This window comes from Amaranthus tricolor, chromosome 11 (assembly GCF_026212465.1).
Source record: "Amaranthus tricolor cultivar Red isolate AtriRed21 chromosome 11, ASM2621246v1, whole genome shotgun sequence".
NCBI lineage: Eukaryota > Viridiplantae > Streptophyta > Magnoliopsida > Caryophyllales > Amaranthaceae > Amaranthus > Amaranthus tricolor.
In genome coordinates, this window is record NC_080057.1 from 1,989,417 (window position 1) to 2,014,953 (window position 25,537).

The following is a 25,537-nucleotide window of genomic DNA, read 5'->3' on the forward strand; positions in this document are numbered from 1 at the left end:
TTTTTCTTCACCCTCTTCTTTTGTTTCCCATTGTAAGCCATCTCTAATTTTTCTAATTAATTTTTCTACTTTTAATTAAGTTTATGAGTAAAGTGTTGATTTTTCCCTTATGATTAGTGAATTTTAGTATAAGTAATAATTAAAGGTTATCTTTGCATATTAAATAATTAGGGTTTGGTTTAGAGTTGAAATTAGTAATGGTGTGGGCATTCATGTTACATTTTTGGTGTTGTATTAGTTTTATTGATTCTTGCTATGAATAATAGTTAAAAGTGTTATCTTTGAACAAGAAATGACTAGGGCTTGGATTTAGAGATGAAATTACTAATGATTTGTGTTTTATGCTATATTTTGGTGGTGTGATGATTGATTAAATAACCTTAAAAGTTGTTTTGAGACTTAGTCGATTGACTATTGTTGTGATAATTAGTAATGGTGCTGATTGTAGATGACTATGAAAGTGATTTGGTTGTTAAATTGGGAATAATAGTTGCTAATTGTTGTGGTTTGATTGTTGTGGATTACACGTACTCTTGTTAGGTTGTTATTGAAGTCATAATGCATAATTTTAGTAAGCCATAAGTATAGTGTCAACCTATTGTTGAGAGTTGCTAAAGTTACTTGTCGTGATGTTTGATTATAGTTTTTTCTAGCTTTAGAGAATGCAACAAATGATGTCGCGATTCGATAACTCTAAGATTTGCCTTATCATTATATTAGTGTTATATTAAAATTGTAAGACTTAGGCGTGATTACTTATTTTCTTTTAGGCAACACGAATCTATATAACGCAAATTTAGTTAATGTAAGAGAATGATTCATATAATACTTTTACTTTTAATTTGATGAAGGGACTTATGTTTTGTTTAGTTAATGGTTATGACTTATATTCAATGAGATGTGCGCGTGTTCGGGCAATTGGAAAGTTATCTCGAATGGATGATAGTGGTTACTTGGGCATTTAGTTGGTATGACAAAGTAGTTAAGGGAACTTATTAGTTTTATTTCATAACTTGTATAGGTTCCCAGTTCAAAAGAGGAAAGTAGAACCTTAGTTGGATGACTTTTGTAACTTTTGGTCGTGCAGTGACGCTTGCAGCTACATACACGCAGTAATTATTCCTTATATACAATTTTCCTTTAAGACATTATTGTTTATTGTTACTGGGATAATATGCATTGTATCGAAACTATGAGATACTAGTGAATACACTTTATATGAAGAGCTATCGACTATTAAATTCTTGAGCTTAGAATAGTTTAGAAAATGAGAGTGTTAGTAGAAGCCGAGGCCCACCCCCTTATTTATTAAAGAATTGGATTATGCCTTACTTGGAGTTAGAATGACTCCTTTATATGTGAATTTTTTAATATTATGTTTGAGTTGCTCAGGGGGTTTCGGTGTTCTGCTATCCCAAGGAACTCATTAATAATCGAAAGCGGGAGTTATTCCCATTTGATAAAGTATTAGATTATGATTAGCTGGCGTGACTCAACGGGATTATGCTCAGTTGATTTAATAGTGCCCTAGGTGAGATCTGACGGGTTCACCGTATGGGGGGTATGAGCATACTTTTGTCATTGGGTGCTGGGTGGCCGATACCGCCCCTTGACCGAGGTGTTACCATGCGGGCTTTGCAAACCCCAATATGGTAGCCTCTTCACTAGATTAGTACCCTAGTGTGTTATTTTTTCCCGAAGGTAGGACCCAAGAGGGTCAACTGGAGGGGGTATGAGCTCATACTTTGCCATGGGAAGAGGAGTGTGAAGACCTGCGTTCTACCCAAGAACACATGGTTCGGGTTGGAAAGGACGTAATGAGATTAAGTATAGGTGGACGATAAACGATTACTATTTGTGCTTGTGTCTTATGAAATCATCTTATATTGTTGTATAACATAATGTTATCTAGTCATTGGCCTTATTATATTTGATGCTAGTTACTTACATGTACGTGTTTGTATTAATGTTTGATTGTTTGATGACTTTCTATGATTGTCCTTCTATGAGACCTTGGCCTTTGGTCTGGTGCCGAGCAACAAGAGGATCATAGACAGGCGTAGCAGGTATTATAGCTTCTTTTGCAATGCATTGCATTGCATTGGGGAGAGTGATGACGACGAAGCATAACATGTGTCATACCGTTATCTTTTGTTTTTATAGTTCTTATTTATCTTCTGTAAACTTTGGTTGTATACATTTTGTTATGAGGCCTTGTGTCCTCCTTTGTATATTTACATTTCCGCTACGTTGTTAACTTCGTATGGTTTTAAAGAGTGAAGACATTTTAAGAGGCAAGCGTTGACACTATAACCACGATCCATGCTTGGCATGTTGATTTGAGAAGCGGAAGATGAATCATTCCGTTGTGACATATTTTTGGAAAAGCATTGAACGCCTCATATTAGATTAGTTATGTTATCTATATATATATCCTAGTCAGATCCTCAGTCTTTAGTAGAGATGCTGCCGAAAGTTCCACTCATCTTTTAAAGTTAATCTTTAACATTTATCTAAATTCTTTTCCTTTTCTTTTTATGTAACACCCGATTTTCTTCCATCCTTCACGATTTGGTTTCGTTTAAGGGGTTAGAAATTCAAGGGTGTTACACAACTAGTTTTGATATTTACAATGATCTTAATCCCCTATTTATCTCCTATATATTCTGATAAACGGAAATATACATAAATAAAATATTTTGCTTTATCCTTTCCTTTATTCCTCCCTCAAGTTGGGTAGTGGGATCTTGAACACCCAACTTACATAGAGTGTCTTGAAATTTTTCTGACCCTACGACTTTGGTTAGGATATCTACAAGTTGTTCTTTAGACTTGACAAAAGGAATATGAATTATCTTACGCTCGAGTTTTTATTTTATAAAGTGTCGATAAACCTCTACATGTTTTGTTTTGTCATGTTGAACTGGGTTTTATATACTTCTTATCGTAGCTTTGTTATCACAATTTAGCTCATAACTGTTTTGTTCGAACCCAAGATTTGTGAGCAATTTCCGAATCCATAGAACCTCAGTAATCCCTTTTCCTCGAAATTCTGCTTCTACACTAGATAATAAGGCAACCACCTATTGTTTCTTACCTTTCCAAGTTACAAAGTTTCCCCCATAAGAGTAAAGGATAATGAGGTTGATTTTCATCGATCTCTATCACCTGCCCAATTAGCATCGGTATAAGCTTGCAAGTTGTAGACTCAATTAGGAACGGGAACAGCAACAAGAGGGGGGGTGAATTGTTGTTGTTACTAGTTTAAGCGTTTTTGCCCTGTTTTTGCGGAATTGAATAAAATAAATAAAGCTTAAACTCAGAGCAAAATAATAAAAGAGACAAACGATTTTTACGTGGAAACCTTCTAGGCCTAAATAGAAGGAAAAACCATGACCCCTCGGGATTTCTAAATTCTCCACTATGTTTAAGGCAACTCGTTACAATTACATTAAACATCTTACTTCACTCGAAGCGCATCAACTAGGCTAACTTCTCTCTCAAATTGCTTCACACAAAGCAACAAACTTAGCTTTACTAAAAGCTAAACTCCATACTAGCTTCACTAAAAGCTATCTATTTACCCCTTAGACTCACCCGAGTCTAATTCTCTCAAAAAACCCTTACAAAAAGAATAAGAATTCTCTAAAATAAAATCAATGAGTTGCACATGAAAATATTATAAATTAATTGGAATTTTTAAAACAAAATTTTCTTGTAAAAATTCTCCCAAAATTACGTATGATTTAATGGCTCATACTAAGGCAAGTTTTGAAGAACAACCTAATATCTTATTTATAGAGTTAAAATCCCTAATTAAAATGGAATATTCCAATCCATTATTCCTTATCCAAAATAATTATGGGAATAATGTGGATTAAACTACTAGATGGTTATTTCCACAAGGCTTGAATAAATCAAGCATACGTTTAAAACAACAATAACCGCTGTTTCCTAATAATAAATTCTGTTCCCTTAAGCAGCAGTTTCTTCAGCAACAGTTCCTGTTCCCATAATAATGGCTGGAACTTTACTAAAAATAGAAACGATTGATCTTTACTAAAAATAGAAACGGTTACCTATTACTAATATTAGGGACGGTTACCTTTAGCTAAAAATAGCTAAGGATCCCTTAAAATTAGCTATTATTCCTTCTTAGCTAAATATAGTCATTTACTAAACATAGATCCTAAAATAAAGGATCTTTATTTAGAAACTCATACGTAAAGATTTTTTAGAAAACATTTTGCCAATTAACTATAATAATTAATAAATGCAAAAAATTAATTTAATTAATACATTAACTAAAAAATAAAAATCAGAATTTATTAGTTAACGTTGGCTGACTTTAGTTTGGGAACAGTGCGCTGTCTCCAAATTCCAGTTTTGTTAGAACATCCAACTTGGGAACAGTAGACCTGCTGTATCCATTTTACATCCCAAGAGATATATTTCTTCTAACATCTTTCGGAACCTTTTGACACGTACATTTCTATGAACCAAGTCATAGGTACTATCAACGATCATAATCACGACCGGATATCGACCTGCACATAATCTCTAAAAACATATTTGTTTAAATAAAGTGTAGTCCTCATCAAAACTCAAGAGGTCCAACAAATTCCCCCTTTTTGATGATGACAAACTTTTAAACAAACTTAAAACAAAATAGAGTAAAACCAATATTGAAGAGCATGTTAGAGATTAAAACAACTTTTCTTAACTTGGTAAATATAATTTACCAAGCATATAATGAATCAAATTACTCTAAAAATAAAAATAAAAATAAAAATAAACACAACAAAACTCATACATTTTCAGCATAGAACATAAGCAGTGGTTCCAGTATAATTTGGAGCAAACAATCAGAGCTCAAAAGTCAGAGCTTGAAAACAAATTAGTTCATCAGAATAGAAGAATTTTAACATGTAAAAAGAATTTCATCTTAATCATAACACTTGAACATGTAGATCAGATTATATCAAAGCAAGCATCAGAGTATCAAGCATCAAAGCATGTAAAGTTAACAAAAGGTTAACTATACTAACAAAAGGTTAAGACAGCAACAACAAGCAATAAACAATCATCAACAGCATAACCAAACAGCCTTAGATCATGAATCATAACCTTAATCCTAATGTCCAACATTATAGATGTAGATATAGACTAAGCATACTCAAGCATTCTTTAAGTTTGTGCCAAATATTCCCCCTTTTGACATCATTAAAAAAAAATTGGAGCAATCAAACCACAGCACTAACTACACAGTCAACGAGAGAATAAGGATGCAAAAACTAAAAAGCAATACCAATGAATGCAAACATGAGCAGCAATGACTAACTTTCACAAGCTATTAGTAGCACAAAAGAAATGTAGTGCAACAAAATATGAATTATAGTACCCCAGCTGGTGTAGTGAAAAACAAAAAGGATTGTTTGATAAAAGAGATGGTTGCAACAAATGAATAGATATTAAAAAGTATCAGGAAGAATTAAGATGCAGGAGCTTCATCATCCACATATTCTGTCTCCACCTCTACTGTGTCGAGTTTGGCCCCCAAACGTGCTTCCATTTGGTCCATTTGAGCAGATAGTGAGGCTATAGAGACACGAATTTCATCTTTAAAAACAAGGAAGCTGGACTGCAATTCGTTAAGTTTCAGGAGAATGGAGGATAGATGAGCTGTTGGAACTGTAGTGTCACCTAAACCTTGATTTGGTGATGTGTGTACTGGTGGTGGTGATGATGGTGGTATAGGTGACTGTGGTGGTGAAGAAAAGTTATGGAATGAAGGTGTGGTCGGTTTAGGTGAGGAAGGATGGCTTGGTTCAGCTGTTGTGTATGAGGTTGAGTCATCATCAATAATAACAACAGGTCTTTTGCCTTTGGAAGCTATCCTACGACTCTTCCTAGAGGTTGAACTAGGTAAAGAATCCTCCTCATTTTTCTCTTTTTCTTCCTTCACATCTTCCTTCACAGGTTCCTTCTCAGCTTCCCCCTTAAATGAATTTTCCTCCTGTTCCTCATTAGAATGCCCTTCTGCCTTCTCAGTGGCAGAGGGAACAGGCTCATGTTCCTCCTTATTATTTAATTCCTCATCTTCAACTTTTTCTTCATTTTCACCTTCTTTGGTGCCCTCCTTGTTGTCAGAATTCACATCAGATTGTTCACAAATATTCTCAAGAGTCCCATTTTCATTTAATCTAAGATGCAAGTTATTCAGACACTTAACACCTATCTTGTTATTTGGACCCATGGGAAAATTTTGACCTTCAAGAGGAACACCTAGCTTCCTAAAGATCCATGTCAACAAACCACCATATCCTATCACATATCTTTTTGAAATACAGTCACTCAAATGAGAAATCATCAAAGAGGGAAAGTTAATTTTAATGTTATTAGCCATACAGTATATCAATGTAGCATCTCTTAAACTAACCTCACTGCGTTTGGATGTGTGAGGCAAAATGAATCTTCGTGCTATATTATATAACAGTTTGTGCATAGGAGACAGTACATTGTGGCTAACCTTTCCCTTTTTTTCTTTTATCCCTAAAAACTTCCAGACAACCTTCTCACCAATCCCAGAAAAAATGATTTTTGACCCAACAATGTATACATCAAATCCAGTGGAGGGAACACCTAACCATCCTCCTAAAATCAGACTATTAAATTCAATTTTGATCCCCTTAACCATACTCGTACAGACGCCATTGTCAAAAGAAAAGCTTGAAACAAACTCACGCATCAATTCGGGATACATTGGGTTACAGCAGTGTTCTGCCATCAAAGATTCCCAAAATTGATTTTGTAAGATTGCGTGAAATTGAGGAAAGAAATTGGATTCATACCATTGCTTATCAAGTCCGAAACCAACAATCATCTCTTTGGATAACTCTTCAGCACTGACTGGAACAACAACTTTTGCCCTTTTTGAAGACGATTTCTTTACTGTAGTGTCTCTCTTTCTCTTTTTGCTTTCATGCATTCCAGAGGCAACCGGGGTTCCCTGTTGTTCTCTTGAAGAAGACTCAGGTGCAGTAATTAGAGGTGTTAGGTGAATGATTTTTAAAGGTTTGGATTGTTTCATCTTTGGTGTACGGCTCTTAGTTCGCATGGTTATTTGATGAGTTTGTGGAGTGAAATTTTGCAGAAAATTCGTGAAGATGAAGATGAATTGGAATTCAGAGTTGATTGGATTGAGGATGAAGGGTTTAGGGCTTAACTTGTGAGAGTGTATATAGTGAATGTGAGGGGACGTGTGTTTAGGTGTTTCACATTCCTTATTTAATTTATGCATATGGACATCAAGTGTAAAATGGAAACAGACGGATTTAGTGAAGAATTATGATGATTTAACTCCCGCTATTTTAATGGAAATTGCTGAATAAATATATGTAAAAATATTTTATGAAAATAAAATAAATGAAAATTTTATGCTACTACAGTCTGATCAAATTAAACATGCAATCATAAGAGCATTCACAGTAAATGCTTTCAAATAGTGCGTACCTGATCCTTTCGATAATCGATTTTTCAATCAAGATTTTGTGGTTGATCGACCTTTTCAATTTTCATGCTGTCTTTAAGGATCACATATGTCACTCACTTCAATGCAGCTTGATCATACCAAGTTCCAATCTCATTTTCTCATGTTGTTCCCTTAGAAGCGGTTTAGTCATGATATCTGCTATTTGCTCGTTGGTGTTTACATGCTTTAAAGTAATATTTTTATTTTCAACATTATCCTTAAGAAAATGATGTCTAATGTGGATGTGTTTTACTCGTGAATGATGCACTGGATCTTTTGATATGCATATGACACTGGTATTATCACAATAAATAGGAACACATTCAAACTTAATACCAACATCTCTTAGCTGCTGTTTTATCCAAAGCATTTGGGAACAGCAAGCTGCTGCTGCTACATATTTAGCTTCGGCAGTGGATAATGCAACAATGTTTTGTTTCTTTGAACACCAAGACACTAAACATGAGCCAATAAATTGTACCATACCTGACGTACTTTTTCTATTTACAAGATCTGCTGCATAATCTGCATCCCTAAAACCTTTCAAATCATATACATCACTTTTAGGGTAAAATAGGGACAAGTCATCTATTCCCTTCAAATATCCTAAAATTCGTTTAACTGCAGTGAGATGTGATTCTTTAGGATTGGATTGAAATCTAGCACATAAACCAACACTAATAGCAATATCGGGTCTACTAGCAGTTAGATATAATAAAGAGCCAATCATGCCTCTATACATAGTTTGATCAATATTTGTTCCATTTGGGTCTTCATCTAATCTAACATTTGTAGCCATAGGTGTATTGTTGGTTTTAGCATTATTTAAGCCATATTTCTTAAGAAATTCTTTTATATATTTTTGTTGGTGAATAAAGATACCATTAGCTGTTTGTTTAATTTGTAACCCAAGGAAGAAGTTTAGTTCTCCCATCATACTGAATTCAAATTCGGTGCTCATTAGGTTAGCAAATTCTTTACACAACAGTTCATTGGTGGCTCCAAAGATAATATCATCAACATATATTTGAACAACTAAAATGTCCGAACCTCTATTCTTAAATAATAAGGTTTTGTCAATTTTGCCTCTAACAAAGTCATTTTGAATCAAAAACTTTGATAGTCTTTCATACCATTGCCTAGGAGCTTGTTTCAAGCCATAAAGAGCTTTATCAAGCTTGTAGACATGATCAAGACAAGAGGTATTTTCAAAGCCTGGAGGTTGTTCAACAAAAACTTCTTCATCAAGAAAACCATTTAAGAAAGCACATTTCACATCCATTTGATATAATTTAAAGTTCATGAATGCAGCAAAAGAAATTAAGATTCTTATAGCCTCTAACCTCGCTACCGGAGCAAACGTCTCGGTATAATCAATACCTTCTTGTTGATTGTATCCTTTGACCACGAGCCTTGCTTTGTTTCTTACAATTATTCCATGCTCATCTAGTTTATTCCGAAATACCCATTTGAAACCAATTACCTTTTTGTGTTTTGGTTTGGGTTCCAAGTGTCATACTTTATTTCCTTCAAATTCATTTAATTCGTCTTGCATGGCCACGATCCATTCGGAATCCTTTAGAGCTTCTTCATGATTCTTGGGTTCGAGTGTTGATAGGAACGCAAAGTGTGCACAAAAGTTTCTCATTTGAGATCTAGTTTGTGTTCCTTTATTCAAATCACTTATAATCAAATCAAAAGGATGATAACTTTGATATTTCCAAGGTTTGGGCACAAATTCTCTTGTGGGAACAGTAGTATGTTCTGGTTCATCAGTTTGATTGACATTCTGTTCAGCTACCGGATCAACTTGCTCGTCTATGGGAATAGTTGTATTGGGAACAGTCTGTTGGTTCTGAAGTACCGGCTGTTCTTGATCAAGATCGTTCCTTTCTGACTCTTCTGGGATCAGCTGTTCACCAACTGTTCCTTGATCTTGCATTTTCATTTCTTCTTCATCATTCTCTAAATTTGCAAGACCTATCTTAAAATTATTTGTATCCTGTTCACTTGACAAAAAGTTAGTTTCATAAAAAATTATGTGAACGGATTCTTCCACGCTCATTGTTCTTTTGTTATAAACTCTGTAAGCCTTACTATGTGATCAGTAGCCAAGAAATACTGCTTCATCACTTCTTTCATCAAACTTCCCTATATTTCGTTTTCCATTCACATGAACAAAATAGGAAATATTTGGTTTAACAACTTTAAGCAATTCATATGGTGTCTTTGAAGTGATTGGTCTTATTAATACACGATTCAAAATATAACATCCAGTATTAACATCTTCGGCCCAAAAAGTTCTAGGTAGACCACTAGCAATTAACATGGTTCTAGCCATTTCTTCTAAAGTCCTATTTTTCCTTTCTACTACACCATTTTGTTGTGGTGTTCGCGGTGCCGAAAAATTATGACTTACTCCATATTCATTGCAATAATTCATGAAACTTGAATTTTCGAATTCTCTTCCATGATCTAACCTTATGTGAATAATTTGATTATTGGTAGATTTTTGTATTTTGTTAGCGAAAGAAACAAACTCATTAAAAGCTTCATCTTTACTAACTAAAAATAAAATCCAAGTAAATCTACTGTAATCATCAACAATAACAAACATATATCTTTTGCCACTCCGGCTTTGTGTTCTGATAGGTCTACATAGATCCATATGTAATAATTCAAGTGGTTTAGTGGTGGTCACAATATTCTTTGATTTAAAAGATGATCTCACTTGTTTTCCTTTGGCACAAGGATCACAAATTTCATCCTTAAGGAATTTTATAGCTGGTAGTCCTCTAACTAGGTCTTTTGATCTTAATGTATTAATCAATGTATAACTAGCATGACCTAGACGGCTATGCCAAAGAAGTGGGTCGTCTTCTATAACGCTTAGACACGTTAGACTGGTTTTGGGAACAGTGTCCAGGTTCACTACATAAGTGTTCCCTTTTCTGATTCCCTCAAGAACGATGTCTCCTGTGTCATTCCTAGAAATAATGCACTTTTCAGAAGTAAAGTTCACAGAGTTACCTTTATCGCAAAATTGAGAAATGCTAAGTAAGTTATGTTTCAAATTCTCGACTAAAAACACATTATCGATAGCATGGGAACATGACCTTCCAACTTTTCCTTTGGCGATTATCTTACCCTTCATATTGTCACCGAAGGTTACTGTTCCCCCATCGTAGGCTTCAAGTGAGAGAAATTTAGATTTGTCACCCGTCATGTGCTTGGAACACCCACTGTCGAGATACCATGATCTGTTCCCCCTCACTTGGACCTGAAAGAAATCAATGGTTAGTTACAGGAACCCAGACTTTCTTGGGTTCCTTGTCGATTTTGCATGAATCATTTTTCTTAATCTGAATGTTATCGACATAGTTTCTGTTAGAGACAGTGTATTGTTCCCTTTTGGTGCACTGTTCCTTCAGATGGCCAGTTCCTCCACAGAAGGAACAGATTCTGTGACTAGGGAGATCAACGTATACCTTTTTCTTCTCGCTATTCTTAAAGTGATCTAGGCGTTTTGAATTTTTTCTTTTAGCTTCTTGAATCCATTTGGGAACACTTTTGATTTTCCCTTTTTCTCTTGAATTTAATTCAAGCTCTATTTTATATAGGAGACATGGTCTTTACTTACTTTGAGCTCCTTTGCCAATTGGAGACACTTATCATTAAAATTTTCAAGTTTAATTTGTGTTTCCTTTAGCAACTCTATTAATTTATTTTTACTCAATTTGGATGGATGGACAGAAAATGAGTTAGAAGAACATACTTGCTTTATGGCAAGAGCATTAATTTCCATCTTCTTAAAATCTTCTTTTTCAAATTTGGTTAGTGGTTACCTCAAAGTCTCAAATTTTGATGACTCTCCAAACTTGATAATTTTCTGCCTTGATGAAGATCTCCATCCTATTTTTCCAGTAAGTATAGAATTTTCCATCAAACATGGGCTGTCTTTGAGTATAATACCCTTCTTCCATTCGCTCGTTCATAATTGACATTTTGGGAACACCAGGATCCTGCCCTTAGCGTTTCCTGATCTACTGGGAACAGGGCTCTGATACCAAATGTAGACTCAATTAGGAACGGGAACAGCAACAAGAAGGGGTGAATTGTTGTTGTTACTAGTTTAAGCGTTTTTGCCATATCTTTGCGGAATTGAATAAAATAAATAAAGCTTAAACTTAGAGCAAAATAATAAAAGAGACAAACGATTTTTACGTGGAAACCTTCTAGGCCTAAATAGAAGGAAAAACCACGACCCCTCGGGATTTCTAAATTCTCCACTATGTTTAAGGCAACTCGTTACAATTACATTAAACATCTTACTTCACACGAAGCGCATCAACTAGGCCAACTTCTCTCTCAAATTGCTTCACTCAAAGCAACAAACTTAGCTTCACTAAAAGCTACACTCCACACTAGCTTCACTAAAAGCTATCTATTTCCTCCTTAGACTCACCCGAGTCTAATTAAAAATTCTCTCAAAAAACCCTTACAAAAAGGATAAGAATTCTCTACAATAAAATCAATGAGTTGCACAAGAAAATATTATAAATTAATTGGCATTTTTAAAACAATTTTCTTGTAAAAATTCTCTTAAAATTACGTATGATTTAATGGCTCATACTAAGGCAAGTTTTGAAGAAAAACCTAATATCTTATTTATAGAGCTAAAATCCCTAATTCAAATGGAATATTCCAATCCATTATTCCTTATCCAAAATAATCATGGGAATAATGTGGATTAAACTACCAGACGGTTATTTCCACAAGACTTGAATAAATCAAGCATACGTTTAAAACAACAATAACCGATGTTCCCTAATAATAGGTTCTGTTCCCTTAAGCAGTTGTTTTTTCAGCAACAGTTCATTTTCCTATAATAATGGCTGGAACTTTACTAAAAATAGAAACGGTTACCTATTACTAATATTAGGGAAGGTTACCTTTAGCTAAAAATAGCTAAGGATCCCTTAAAATTAGCTATTATTCCTTCTTAGCTAAATATAGTCATTTACTAAACATAGATCCTAAAATAAAGGATCTTTATTTAGAAACTCATACGTAAAAATTTTTTAGAAAAAATTTTTCCAATTAACTATAATAATTAATAAATGCAATAAATTAATTTAATTAATACATTAACTAAAAAATAAAAATCAGAATTTATTAGTTAACGTTGGCTGACTTTAGTTTCGGAACATTGCGCTGTCTCCGAATTCCAGTTTTGTTAGATCATCCAACTTGAGAACAGTAGCCCTGCTGTCTCCATTTTACATTCCAAGCGATATACTTCTTCTAACATCTTTCGGATCCTTTTGACACGTACATTTCCATGAACCAAGTCATAGGTACTATCAACGATCATAATCACGACCGGATATCGACCTGCACAGAATCTCTAAAAACATATTTGTTTAAATAAAGTGTAGTCATCATCAAAACTCAAGAGGTCCAACGCAAGTCTATGTGACCATTTCTCCGGAAGACTATGGCCCTTCCAAATGTGCATTTGGGATACCTTAGAATTCTGTTGGCAACCTCCATGCGTTGAGTCTGTGGTTGATGCATAAACATGCTCACTATCCCAACAGCATAGGCAATATCTGGACGGGTATATGAGAGGTAGATTAGCTTTCCTACTAGCTTTTGGTATTGTTCACGATTTGTTGCTTCTACTCCTAATGTCTGCAAGCCGTGATTAACTACAATTGGAGTTTCTGCTGGTTTGCAATCTAGCATTCTTGTTTCTACTAGTAGATCCATGACATATTTCTACTGACATATAAATATTCCTTCATTTGATCTAAGTACTTCAATTCCCAAAAAGTACTAGAGTCTCCCTAGATCCTTCATCTCAAACTCTCTACAGAACTACTCATTCAATACATATATCTCATCTTTGTCATTTCCTGTAATAATCATATCATCCACATAGATGATGAGGCAGGTTATTAACTTTTCCCTTTTCTTGAGAAATAGTGTCTAGTCAGAATTACTTTGATGGTAGCCAAATTTTTTCATTGCTAGAGTGAATCTGCCAAACCATGCCTGGGGGGATTGTTTCAAGCAGTATTGAGCCCTTTTTAACTTGTAACCTTCATTTTCTGAAAAGTTCTCTAACGATCCTGGTTGTGCTTGCATGAAAACTTCCTCTTGTATTAATCTATGTAAGAAAGCATTCTTCACATCGAACTGATGTATGGGCCAGTCTTTATTTGCTACAATTGACAAGAGTACTCTGATGGTGTCGAGTTTTTCTATTGAAAAGAATGTTTCTGAGTAATCTATCCCATATGTTTGTGTGTACCCTTTTGCAACTAGGCAAGCTTTGTATCTCTTAATCATCCCATCGCTCTTATATTTTATTGAGAACACCAATTTGCAGCCGACAACTTTCTTTCCTCTTGGAATTTTAAACTTTTTCCATGTTTTGTTTCTTATTAGGGCTTTGATTTCTTCCTCCATAGCTTCCTTTTAGTGTGTGCTTCTGAGAGCTTCTTCCACTGTCTTAGGGAAATTGTTTGGGTATAAGGTAGTGTTAAAAGCTCTAGCTGACTCAAACATTGTTTTTTTATTTTGCTCTCTAATTGGTATTTTGACCTCCTTGCTTCATATTATGGATCATCCCGCTTTGAAGGAACCCCTCTAGTACTTCTCGGAGGAAGTTTGTATTCCATTAAATCTTCTCTAAGTTCCGGGCTTTCTTCCGGGTGATTATTATTTTCCTATACAATCTCAGAGCCAGAGTTGTTGTATTCATTATAGAAAGCAGGAGAAGAAGATTCTATTACCTCTGGGGATCATTGGACACGGATGAGAAGGGTTGTGACTGAGAAGTTGAAGATGGTTGTACCACATCTTTAGAAGTAGTCTTTGTGGCATTGTCAACTTGTTTTTTGTGATCTATGTTAACAGTCAACCAACTTAGATCCTCCTTGGCTTTATTCTCCCCCTGACATCTAAGGTGGTGATAAAAGTACGAGTCTTCTTGAAAATCACAATTCATTGTAACATACATATGTTTTGTAATGAGATTGAAACATCTGTATCCCTTTTGTCCTATCCTACAACCGACAAAAACACATTTTACTACTCTTGGATCGAATTTGGAGCGATTATGTTGGGAAAGGTGTGTATATGCTATACATCCAAAGATTTTTGGGGGTAAAGAGTGCGTGGAAACTGATTTTGTGTGTTATAGTTAAGGCTTTTGTAAGGTAATTGGCTGTGGCAATGCCTCAGGCCAAAAGATTTGGGAATAGAGGATTCAATCATGATAGAGCTGGCCATGTTAAGAAGTGTTCTGTTTTTTGGTTCTGCTATGCCATTCTATTGAGGAGTATAAGGACATAAGGTTTAGTGTATGAGTCCATGGTCTGAAAAAAAAAAGTTTCATTTTTTGATGGATGTATTCCCTACCATTATAGAATCGTACGACCTGGATTTTTTTTTGGAATTGGGTAAGATACATTTTATAGAATGTATGAAAACGTCACACACTTCTAACTTGTATTTGACAAAGTAAACTCAACTCATTCTGGTACAATCATTAATAAATAAATCATAATAAGAGAAAACAGAATGCCCTTCATTAGGAGCGAGCCAACAAACATCAAAATGTATAACATAAAAGGTTCAACAGAGTGATTTAAACTAGGATAATAGGAATATCAGTGGCTTTTAGCATGGATACACGAATCACAATCAAAATTGATTCTAGAACCTCGTAACAAAGGAAAAAGATGTTCTAGATACCCCAGTGAAAGATGACCAAGTCTACGATGCCCTTTTCGGAGTTGTTGTGCCACAGATCCGTGAAAAAGTGTTGCGTAGCCGTTTTAAGACACCTCGTCCACATAGTTCAACTCATCTTTCTCAGTACCACACCCAATAATTTTTCATGTCCGTAGATCTTGCACAAAAAAAAATTAGAGCCCATCAGAATAGTACACTTCAACTCTTTAGTCAATTGACTAATACAGAGAAGTTTATGTGACAAATTTGGTACAACGAGACAATTATATAATTTAATAATAGGAAGAATATTAATTGTTCCTCTACCCCAAACCTCTACAAACTCTCTGTTTGCGGTCCGAATGACAGTGTTTTGAGGTTTCGACTGAGATAAAATCATTTGGGTCAAATGTCTTCTTATCGGTGGCCTTACAATCGAGGATCCATTTTGTATTATCTTTTGATGAATGGTGCTCCTTTGAAGATGTGAAGGCGATATTGAAAGTAGGAATATTTGAGGTATCTAGAACATGAATATTTAAAAAGGCTTTAAAAGGAAAGTGAGGGTTTGTAGGGTTGGGATGATGTTGGCTCATTTGAGTTGTTTCATTACCTGCTTCCTTCTCTCTTCTTATGTTACCTTCCTCTTTCTTGGCTACCTTTGAATCATCTCTTCTTCCTTTTTTTAGTTAAGTATACGGTCCACAAGAATGCATGGGATCCACTTCCTTTCCTTCGATCTTTAGTGCTCTTGCTCAGATCTTTCCCTTTTTTCCGGGCTTGGTGTTCTTCCCACCAATCTGAAAAACCCACCAATTTGAAGCATCCTTCCCTTGTTGTCGATTTTCGCCACAGTAAGTGCAATGGAGGTGATTTTTATCATCTTCTTCTCGCTGGTTAGGGGTTTTGTATGGTTTTGGTTTTGAGTTAGGTTCGGTTCCAAGGGAGTGATTTTCAAATGAAGTTTTTTGTTTTGTGATTAGACCACTCCCAATCGCTGTGGAGTCAAATTTCAATGATGGTTTTTCGATGAGAATCTCCCTTCTATAGACTTCTCTTCGGATGATTGCATATGCTTCCTTAACCGACGGTAAAGGATGTTTGTTGAGTATGTCCCTTACATCTTTGTCAAAGGTTTCAATTATCCCAGATAGAAACTGCTATAATTTCTGTCTTTGTGAGATCTCATTGAGGATTGTAATGTCGTCGGGGTGTTTCATGGGGTTGGTATTTTGCCTATCGATTTCCTTCCATATGGCTGTTATTTTCCAATGGAACACCTCAATGGACTCTGTGTTCTGTCTCATTGTGTTGGCTGTGACAGTTAGATAGGACACTTTTAATTCGTTCTGCCCATTGTTATAGAGAGATTTTATCCCTTTCTATAGATCACGAGCTGTTGGACAGTCGAGAAATTAATTGACCAATTCGGTCTCAATATTCTCAACAATCCAAGAACTGTAGAACTTGTTGAGTCCATCTTAAGTACTCTCGGTCGTTTGGAGATGGTGAGGGAGCAATGATATGGTTAATTTGGACCACTTTATATAATTTAGATGATTCAGCTTTCCCCGAGGTTGATGGCTTGACTGGTGCCCCACTCTTGGTTGGTTCGGTTTGTATTTAGCTGGTTTAAAATTTCTCATATTTGGTTCATTGTGACTGGTTTTTCAGTGGCTTCCACCAAGGTTTTTTGTTCACTGGTTTCCGACATGTTTACAGGTAAGAATGTGTAGATGATGAGGCTAATAAATGGCTTTGGTCCCTTGAATCACCGTTGGCTCTAATACCATGAAGAGTTGAATAACTCTTTATTTTTGGGTTTAAAGATTTATTTTATATAGGTTTTAGTGACTGATTTACATATTGCAATGCTTATAAAGACAATTAGTTGCCATATTTACAATGATCTCAATCATCTAATTATCACAATCAAATTAAAAATCAGTATGATTCCTAACCTTAAATGACAAAATAACTCAATTCATTTTATTACTAATGTATTTATTAATGATATTTGAAAAATCTTTAGATCATAAACTGAATCAACGCAAATTTAGTTTTGCATGCTCTTTACCGAAAACTAAATCAACCTACAACGAGAATATTCATAAACAATATTAAACTCATTTTGATTGATTTAATAAGATATTTAGTGTTTGTGATAAAACTATAATTTTATTGATTCAATTCAATCCAACAGTATTACTTTTTCCCAACTAGCATGTAAGATAAGATCATAGATAGATTCGTAGCACAACACGCTCAAAAGTGCGTAAAGCTACTAAAACCATGAACATGGATCAAGCTTATCTAATATTGAGTGATTTAATTTACTTGAAATTTTGTCACTTACCATTTAACAAGTAATCTGATAGTCCAATTTCCAATGGATTTACTCCTATTATTATATTGTTTGGAATTTTTCAAGATTTATGCTATTTGAAAAGGGATCCTACTTGAAAAGAAACCTTTTATCAGTTCTAATTCTTTATTTATTTAATATACTATATTAATTTATTGCCAATGTCGACCCTAAGATTTCAAGCGTCCAGGACGAAACTTAAATTATGGGCATATCTTTTTCGTTTTATTTTATAAAAAATGTCACAATGAGATAATATAACTAGAAAAAAAAAGAAATTATAAAACATTGATTAAAAAATTATAATTATTGCAATTATATATGTTTAAAATCAATAAACATTGTAATTAAGAAAAGAGTTATGGCCTAGCTTAATGGTTAATAATTCTATTTACCACACAATAGGTTTGAGTTCAAATCTTCTATATGACAAATCAATAATTTTTTTAGTGGGCCCTGGGCGTAGGCCCGGCTTGCCCTTGCTTAGCTCTTTCTGTTTTCTAATGTTGTTCTTATTTAGATTATCTTACTTTGGAGAAAAATTTGATTGAAATTTCAAAACATACATAAATGATAAAATATATCCATGTAAGATCCATAATGTATTTTTTTATTATATTTTATGATGCGTATTTAGAGATACTAAGGTTTAAAATTTATTTTAAAAACTGTGTAAAATATAAAGGAGAAGAAAAAAGAAAGAAAGGAGGGAGTATATTATATTGAGGTCATCATTTACGAAGTAGGTCTAATAAAATAAGCCACTTGTATTGTAGCGTTTTTACCATTTTTCGCTAATGATAGAGCCGTAGAGGTCGACTAAGTTCAATGGCAATAAAGAATTAAGAGTTGCGTTCATCTTTGACGGCGTTGACTCATATTTCCATTCGTATGTATTTCACAATCAAACATGTCTTTAATCCAATCTGAAATTGATATCAAAATCTACTAAATATTATTAGGTTATAGTGTGGAGTTTTTTTATCCCTAATCTAAAAAACTTGATCGAAATCCTTGAAGAAAAATTATTTCTTACTATTACACCATCTTGTTCTACATTTTCGCTTTTATCATTTCTAATTCAACATAAGACAGTTTAAATTTGACTTAATTATATAAAACGAGTAACTCAACTCGATTCGTATCAACTCGTTTATGAAATTGATATCCAATTAACAAGATACATACAAACATTAGATCTGAAATTCACATTATGACATTTCAAAATCTTAGTCAATTCATTTATTTTGAGTTTAACTTTTCTTCTTATAGTCTTAAAAATTGTATATAATATATTTGTATATAAAAATAATTTTCTATAATAAAAACTAATAAAGGAAGAAAAAAACTAATGCTATGAAAAGATATAGAAACATCATTGACCCACTAATGTAAAAACCGAATGACGAATAGTTTTTACAAATTAATAACTTACTTCAATAAATCTTAACTAATAACTGTGATCTGTAAATTATCACAAAAAGACAAAAAAATAATAATAAAATAAACAAATTAAAAAAAGCTAAATTAAAATCACAAACCTTTTATCCTATCAAATCTTACCACATAAGGGTGATTTGTTAGTGTTTCGGTGAATGAAACGAGAAAATGCAAAAGACAAAATACATGGAAATAAGGTTTAATCGGAAACAAGTGTCAGTATGCTGAAAGTGCTTATGATCCTTCCGTTGATGAGACCTCAAATCCTGCAATACAGCGTTAGCCTTGCTCGAGAGTGGTTTCTTGGAAAACCCCTCCGACGCTCAAGTCAGATCAGAAAACATAAAGTAATGAATATATGATAATTAATGAATGCAAGATTAACGGATTATAGGATTAGTTCAGATCAATCGAAGGATATTTGGTTAAGTATAGATTGTAAGTAGGAGGGCGGTATATTTGTGTTGTAGCAATAGGAATATAAAAGCTTTCTCTCTAAATAAATTATTGAAGGAAGTTGTTTTGGTAAAATAAATTGAGTATAGAAGAGTAGAATCGTGGGTCCTATTTTATGTAGTTTCATGAAAAATTTATAGCAATCTCTTGTAGGGACTTTAGAGGTGGTTGCTAGATCATAGGATGATCATGGAGTTAATGTTTGTTGATATTGGAATAATAGGGAGCTATTTTATAGGAAGTGACTAAGAGTAGTGATAGTAGTGGACAAAGGGGTAGTTAGTGTTTGACTAAATGTGTTATTATTGACCCCATAATAGTTAGTTTTACAAATCACCGTTATTTACTAAGACTTCCTCAACTTCCTTCGTTGATAGTCACATGTTTAATGGATAACTTTCATTATCAATAAATCTATAATGCCACAGGAGAAGTATTTAAAAATATGAGTTGAGTTTGTGAAAATGCTATTTTGGAATATTTTAAACGGCGTAGAAAAAAAAGAAGTAGATATCTGAATTGTAACTGGAAAGTTTTATCCGATTAGAAGAGCCAGTATAAGAGCATGAATAATGAAGAGGACAAATATATCCTCTTCACAATTCTACCTTTTTTTCTCAATTTAACACGTCATTTTCTCTTTCCTCCATCATTTTTCACTATTTATATCCTCTTTCTCATTCTATTCCTTTAATTTGTCCAACATTTAAGGGTATACTCTTTCATCCTCTTTTCACTTTCTCTCTCCTACTCACATATACTGCACCACACATTTTTTTTCTTATCCAAATTTAATAATTTTAATTTGTGTAATTATTGGATGATAAATATTATTTACTCAATTTTTTGTATGATTAATTAATTAGCGGATTATTAGTCCTGCAACACACAAAAAAATATTCATAATTTCATATTTTATAATTTAAAGAAACAAAGTACATACATTAATTAAATGTTCGGAAAACTTCGAATTTTTTTTTTTAAAAAAATACTACTATGTTTTTCCATTCGAAAATTAGTTTGCATAGGAGCTTCCAAACTTTTCCCACATATGCTCTACCAAATCACTCTTTAAAGACATATGTATATGTCTATCACGAATCTCTTCTCTTGTAGCTAAGAGTGTCGTAAAATTACGATCATCATATCGTCCGGGTGTGATTAGAAAATGTTGTAGCATTTAAGCGTGATGATCCTGCTACATTTTCAGGTTGTTCTTGGGCGAACTCTTGTGAATCTTTATAATTAACATAAGTATCGCGCTCGTCTTCCACAATCATATTGTTGATAATGATACATGTCATCATAATTTTCCATAGCATTGGCACACTTCAGGCTAAAGCAGGTTTTCGAATTATTGCAAATCGAGCTTGGTGTACACCAAAGGCACGTTCAACATCCTTTCGTGCACTTTCTTGATGTTGAGTGAAAAACCTTTGTTTATGGGTTTGGGGAGCGGTTATGGCGTCAATAAAGGTTGTCCATTTGGATAAATTCCATCTGTGAGTTAGTACCCTTTGTTGTAGGGTATTTCCATTCACGTCGAACTGGACTTGTGGAGCTCGACTGTTGAGAAGGTCGTAAAAAACTGGCGAACACTGGAGTGCATTTATGTCGTTGTAAGATCCTAGTGTTCCAAAACAAACCATGCCAAATCCATAAATCTCTAGAAGCAAAGGCTTCTAAGATTACAGTCGTTTTTCTAGATCTTCCTTGATACATCCTTTTCCATCCAGCGGGACAATTTTTCCATTCCCAATCCTATCATACCTGGAAATCCTTTATCTTCCCCTTCTCTAACAAGACATTGGAGATCTTCAGTATTTGGCTTTCGAAGATATTCTGCCGAAAATTTTGCAATTATACTATCAACAAAGTGTATAAGACACTCCTTCGACGTTGTAGCACCAAGTTTTAGATACTCATCAATTTGATCAGCAGCACATCCATATGCTAACACCCTTATGGCTGCAGTGCATTTCTGAAGAGCAATAGCATCTTGCCGCATACATGCATCCGGATTTTGTTGAAAAAACAATAATATAAACGGAGGGTATTCACAATGCCAATGAATACATGTTTTCGCATGCAAAACCTACGACGAAATTGACGTTTGTCGTAGAGTGGTTGGTTACTGAAGTAGTTAGCTATCAAACGGCCGTTTGCTGATTCTCGATCTCTAGAAATATAAGTTCTCTTCTTTCTTGGACGTGAAACCTCATTTCCATCTTCTTCGACGGTGGAGTTAACAATGTATCTTAATGCATCCTCTACATCTTGTATTTCACAACTCTCTTCGACAAAATCCATCAACCTATAGTCATAGATTTCATCCTCACTTGAACTAGAAGAACTAGAATCAAGGTTCATCTCGAAATTCATTTTGTGATGATATGTAAGATTATGATGAAGATGATATGTGAATGGAAGTATACATATTTATAGGAGATGTTTTAATGCATGTAACTGATATGAAGTGACAAGTCCCTGGTAAAATACTTTAATTGATGGGAGATGTTTCAATGCATGAACTGTTATGAAGTGACAAGTCCTGATATGAATGACAAGTCCCTGGTGAAATATTTTCATATTGATAGGTGATATTACAATGCATTTACTGATATGAAGTGACAAGTCCTGATATGAATTAACAAGTCTCTGGTGAAATACTTTAATAAAGGGACAATAATATTAAAAGCAGATGTTACTGAAAATATAAAATAACTTACTTAGTAAAGACAAATTACAATGACGTTAATAAAACTGAAAAACCACTCTTAACTAAATAAAAACAACGACTAGAAAGATGGGTTTAACCATCAACATACATATTAATATTCAAATCATTAATCAAAGATTAAACTTATTATTGAATTCGTCCCTGAGCTTCCGGTACATTTCCGCTTCAACTTCATCAAGGACAAGTTTAGCCATCAACATACTTAATATCCTAAACTGCGCCTCCTCCTTTTTCTTTTTTCTTTCTTCACCTCGTTCCTTTATCAGGTTTAGCATATGTTCCCTAATTCATTTCTTTGGGAACCACGTTCTTCAAATGACGAATTGAAAGAACTGAGGTTCACTGATGACATTGAAGAGGTAGCCGCTTCCTTTCCTTTGCGCTTTGTCTTCTTTATGCCGTCAGGTCTAGTTGGAGTAGCCGCTTCCTCAATTGGTGTATCCGGGCCTGATCTTTTATTGCTACCTCCGCTTTCAAAAGGTACTTGCATTATTTCAGGGCCTCATTTATCAAATTTACTCATAATATTGAAACAATGCATCAATTGAAATGGTTTACCGTTATTCGATTTTTGGTAAAGGCACGTTTCTCCACATCTACATCTGATTCTCCACTTTTTTTGTGGCGTAATTCATAACTATAAACCTCCACCCATTTTGAAACTTTACCGTTAATATGATCCCAACGTTGTTGCATGGACTTTGAGGTCCGTTCACGAATTTCCCCAAGATTCTCAGCTCGCACAATCTCATAATGTTTAAAGATTTCCATCCATAAGCCGGCCTTTCTTGTGTTTGTATTTCGTACTACATCTCCTCCAGCATTGATGTAGCCCGAAAAAATTGCATTATCCTCAGCAACGCTCCAAGCTGCCTTTTGTCTGGTTTTCTCTTTAGCTGCGACAAAGAGTTCTCGTGGAACCGCTTCAACATCAACCTCCTCTATATCATCAAGATGTCTTGTTGCCCTTAATTTCGAAGTCGGATTAGCATTGTAAGAAGCTTCACTACCCGGTGAATGCTCCATATTTGGAGTAAAATGTTCGGAAACGGGAAATGATCAATTATTTTCAGAAGATTGTTGAAAATTTGAATTCATTAGTCTAGGTTGAGGACCAAACCATTGTAAAGCAGCTTGAAATTTAGGATTATTAATGATATTTGGATCAAAAGGGGGTGCATTTGAGTTATTTTGAGGGTTTGGGTAGTATGAAAAGTTGAAATTTCTTCCATAATTTGGATTATTTGGATCCGTAATTAAAATATGATAATGTGAATGAAATTATCAACAAGAAAATGAGTTTAGATGGGTAGTATAGAAGAGAGAGAAAAGACTGAAAAATTAAAGTGTGTGAAATATAGGCAAATTTAGGTTCATTTTATAGAGAAAAAAAAATAGAGCCGTTGGTGAAATTATTTTGAAATTTTGCTTTACCGGTTTTTATGACAGTTTTAAATAACACCGTTGTAAAAAAATCAAACTGAAATTCAACTAATCAAATTGTACCAAGTGTACCAATCCTTTTGGCCCAAATACTTTTTTCTCTTTTTTTTTCCTCTTTCTCCCTCCCAGCGTAGGAATGCCTTCATTTTTTTTGTCCTATTTAATCCTCTTGCATCCATCTACACCCTCTTCATGGAGAGGATCATGACCAATCCTCTTGGCCAAGAGGATTGGTGTTTCCTCTACACATCAGAGAGGATAGTTAAGAGGAGGAAAAAGAGTGGTGAGAGAAAGGTGAATCCTCTTCGATGTTCATGGTCTAAGGGGAAAGGAATGGGGTCCATATTATGGTAAAAGAAATGGCTCAAAAAAAGTGTATGGAGTTAGTAAACCACAAGAGGCAATTGTCAAAAAATAACTCCAGTTCAAATATTTCGTGGACAAAAATTATTGGTTAAAATTGAGGCTATAAAAAGGAGAGACAAATAAAGACTGTTGAGTTGGGGTATGCAAAAATAATGTGATTGGTTTGTTATTGTGATGTTTCAAAATAGAAGTCACTACTACTAAGCTGTGTTGACGTGTTTTATTATTCGTCACCTTTTGTCAATTGTTTATCTCAAATCATTACATTTTCCCTTACTATTTTATTTTCCTTTTTTTAATTATAAGTCATTTCTTTTGTTCATCATCATCATTATCATCTGACTAATATTCCGTCTGTAAACAGATTCTGAGTGAGGGAAGATGACACACTCCATATCCGTCCTCCCTTCAAAGAGAGGACTAGAGAAATGCAGTTTATTTTACCCCAAAAAGAAAAGAGTCTTACATAAAGAGAATTTGGAGTGATATGATTGTCTCAGGAGTAAAACTACCTTCACAAAACACCATATATAGTATAAACCAATTCTGAAACAAAATAATAAATACAATAGGTAAAAAGACAAAATGAACTGGTATATAGGAACTAGACTTTAGGCAAGAAAGACAACCAATGAAACTATTAATAATCTGAAATGTGAATTTGACGTCTCCATCTATTCTTATTCCTAGTCAGGTCCTTAGAGAGGTGCAACTCACTCAAGTTATTCTTGATTTGCTCCACCCACATTTTTTTAGGTCTTCCTTGACTTCTTTTACCCTCTACTATAATGCTTTCTTAAGTCATTTCTTTTGTTGTTTGATGAATAATTTTTTTTATTTGCTTAAACATTTTGGACATATTTAAACTTACTGATCATTCAAATTTTAATGGTTTTATTAATATTTAATTTATAATTTCCACATATTTTCAACTAACTTTATTTTGATATTTTATATTGTTCACGATCATACATTTTCCTCACTAATTTTATTTAGATATATTTTTCTATAATTGTGGGCTACATATTTTTGAACTAACCTTTTTTTTACGTTATTTACAAATCCTTTATTAAGACCGTCTTATTGTGAGACAGCTTAATATGGGCTGATGCAATATTTACTTTAAAAAAAACTGCTTTTATCTTACTTAATTAGTTGTTTTTTTAAAAAAACACTACAAGAAAACTTGTTTTTAGCAACAAGTTTTAGCAACGACTATATTTTTTTCGTTGCAAAAAATACAAGTTGCGAAATCCGTTGTTGTTGCAAAATAATCATTGGCATAAAAAAAAAATAAACTTCCCCAGCCCTTAAAATAATTTCCCGGTATAACCCAATTGTTTGCAACAAACAATATAGTTGTTAAAATTAAATAAATAATTTGTAACTGTATATATTGTTGCAAAAAATATTTAAATATACAAATACAATAATGTCGTTGCAAAAACTCTTA

General features: G+C 34.0%; 1 protein-coding gene across 1 annotated transcript; it reads right to left on the reverse strand.

Annotated features, from left to right (window-relative positions):
* Positions 1–20,866: 20,866 nt before the first annotated feature.
* On the reverse strand, positions 20,867–21,917 carry LOC130826439 (uncharacterized). Its single transcript, XM_057692029.1, has 3 exons — positions 21,612–21,917; positions 21,306–21,516; positions 20,867–21,201 (listed from the first exon to the last, which is right to left on the reverse strand). Exons 1-3 carry the CDS (start codon positions 21,915–21,917, stop codon positions 20,867–20,869), a joined length of 852 nt encoding a protein of 283 aa, XP_057548012.1.
* Positions 21,918–25,537: the final 3,620 nt, after the last annotated feature.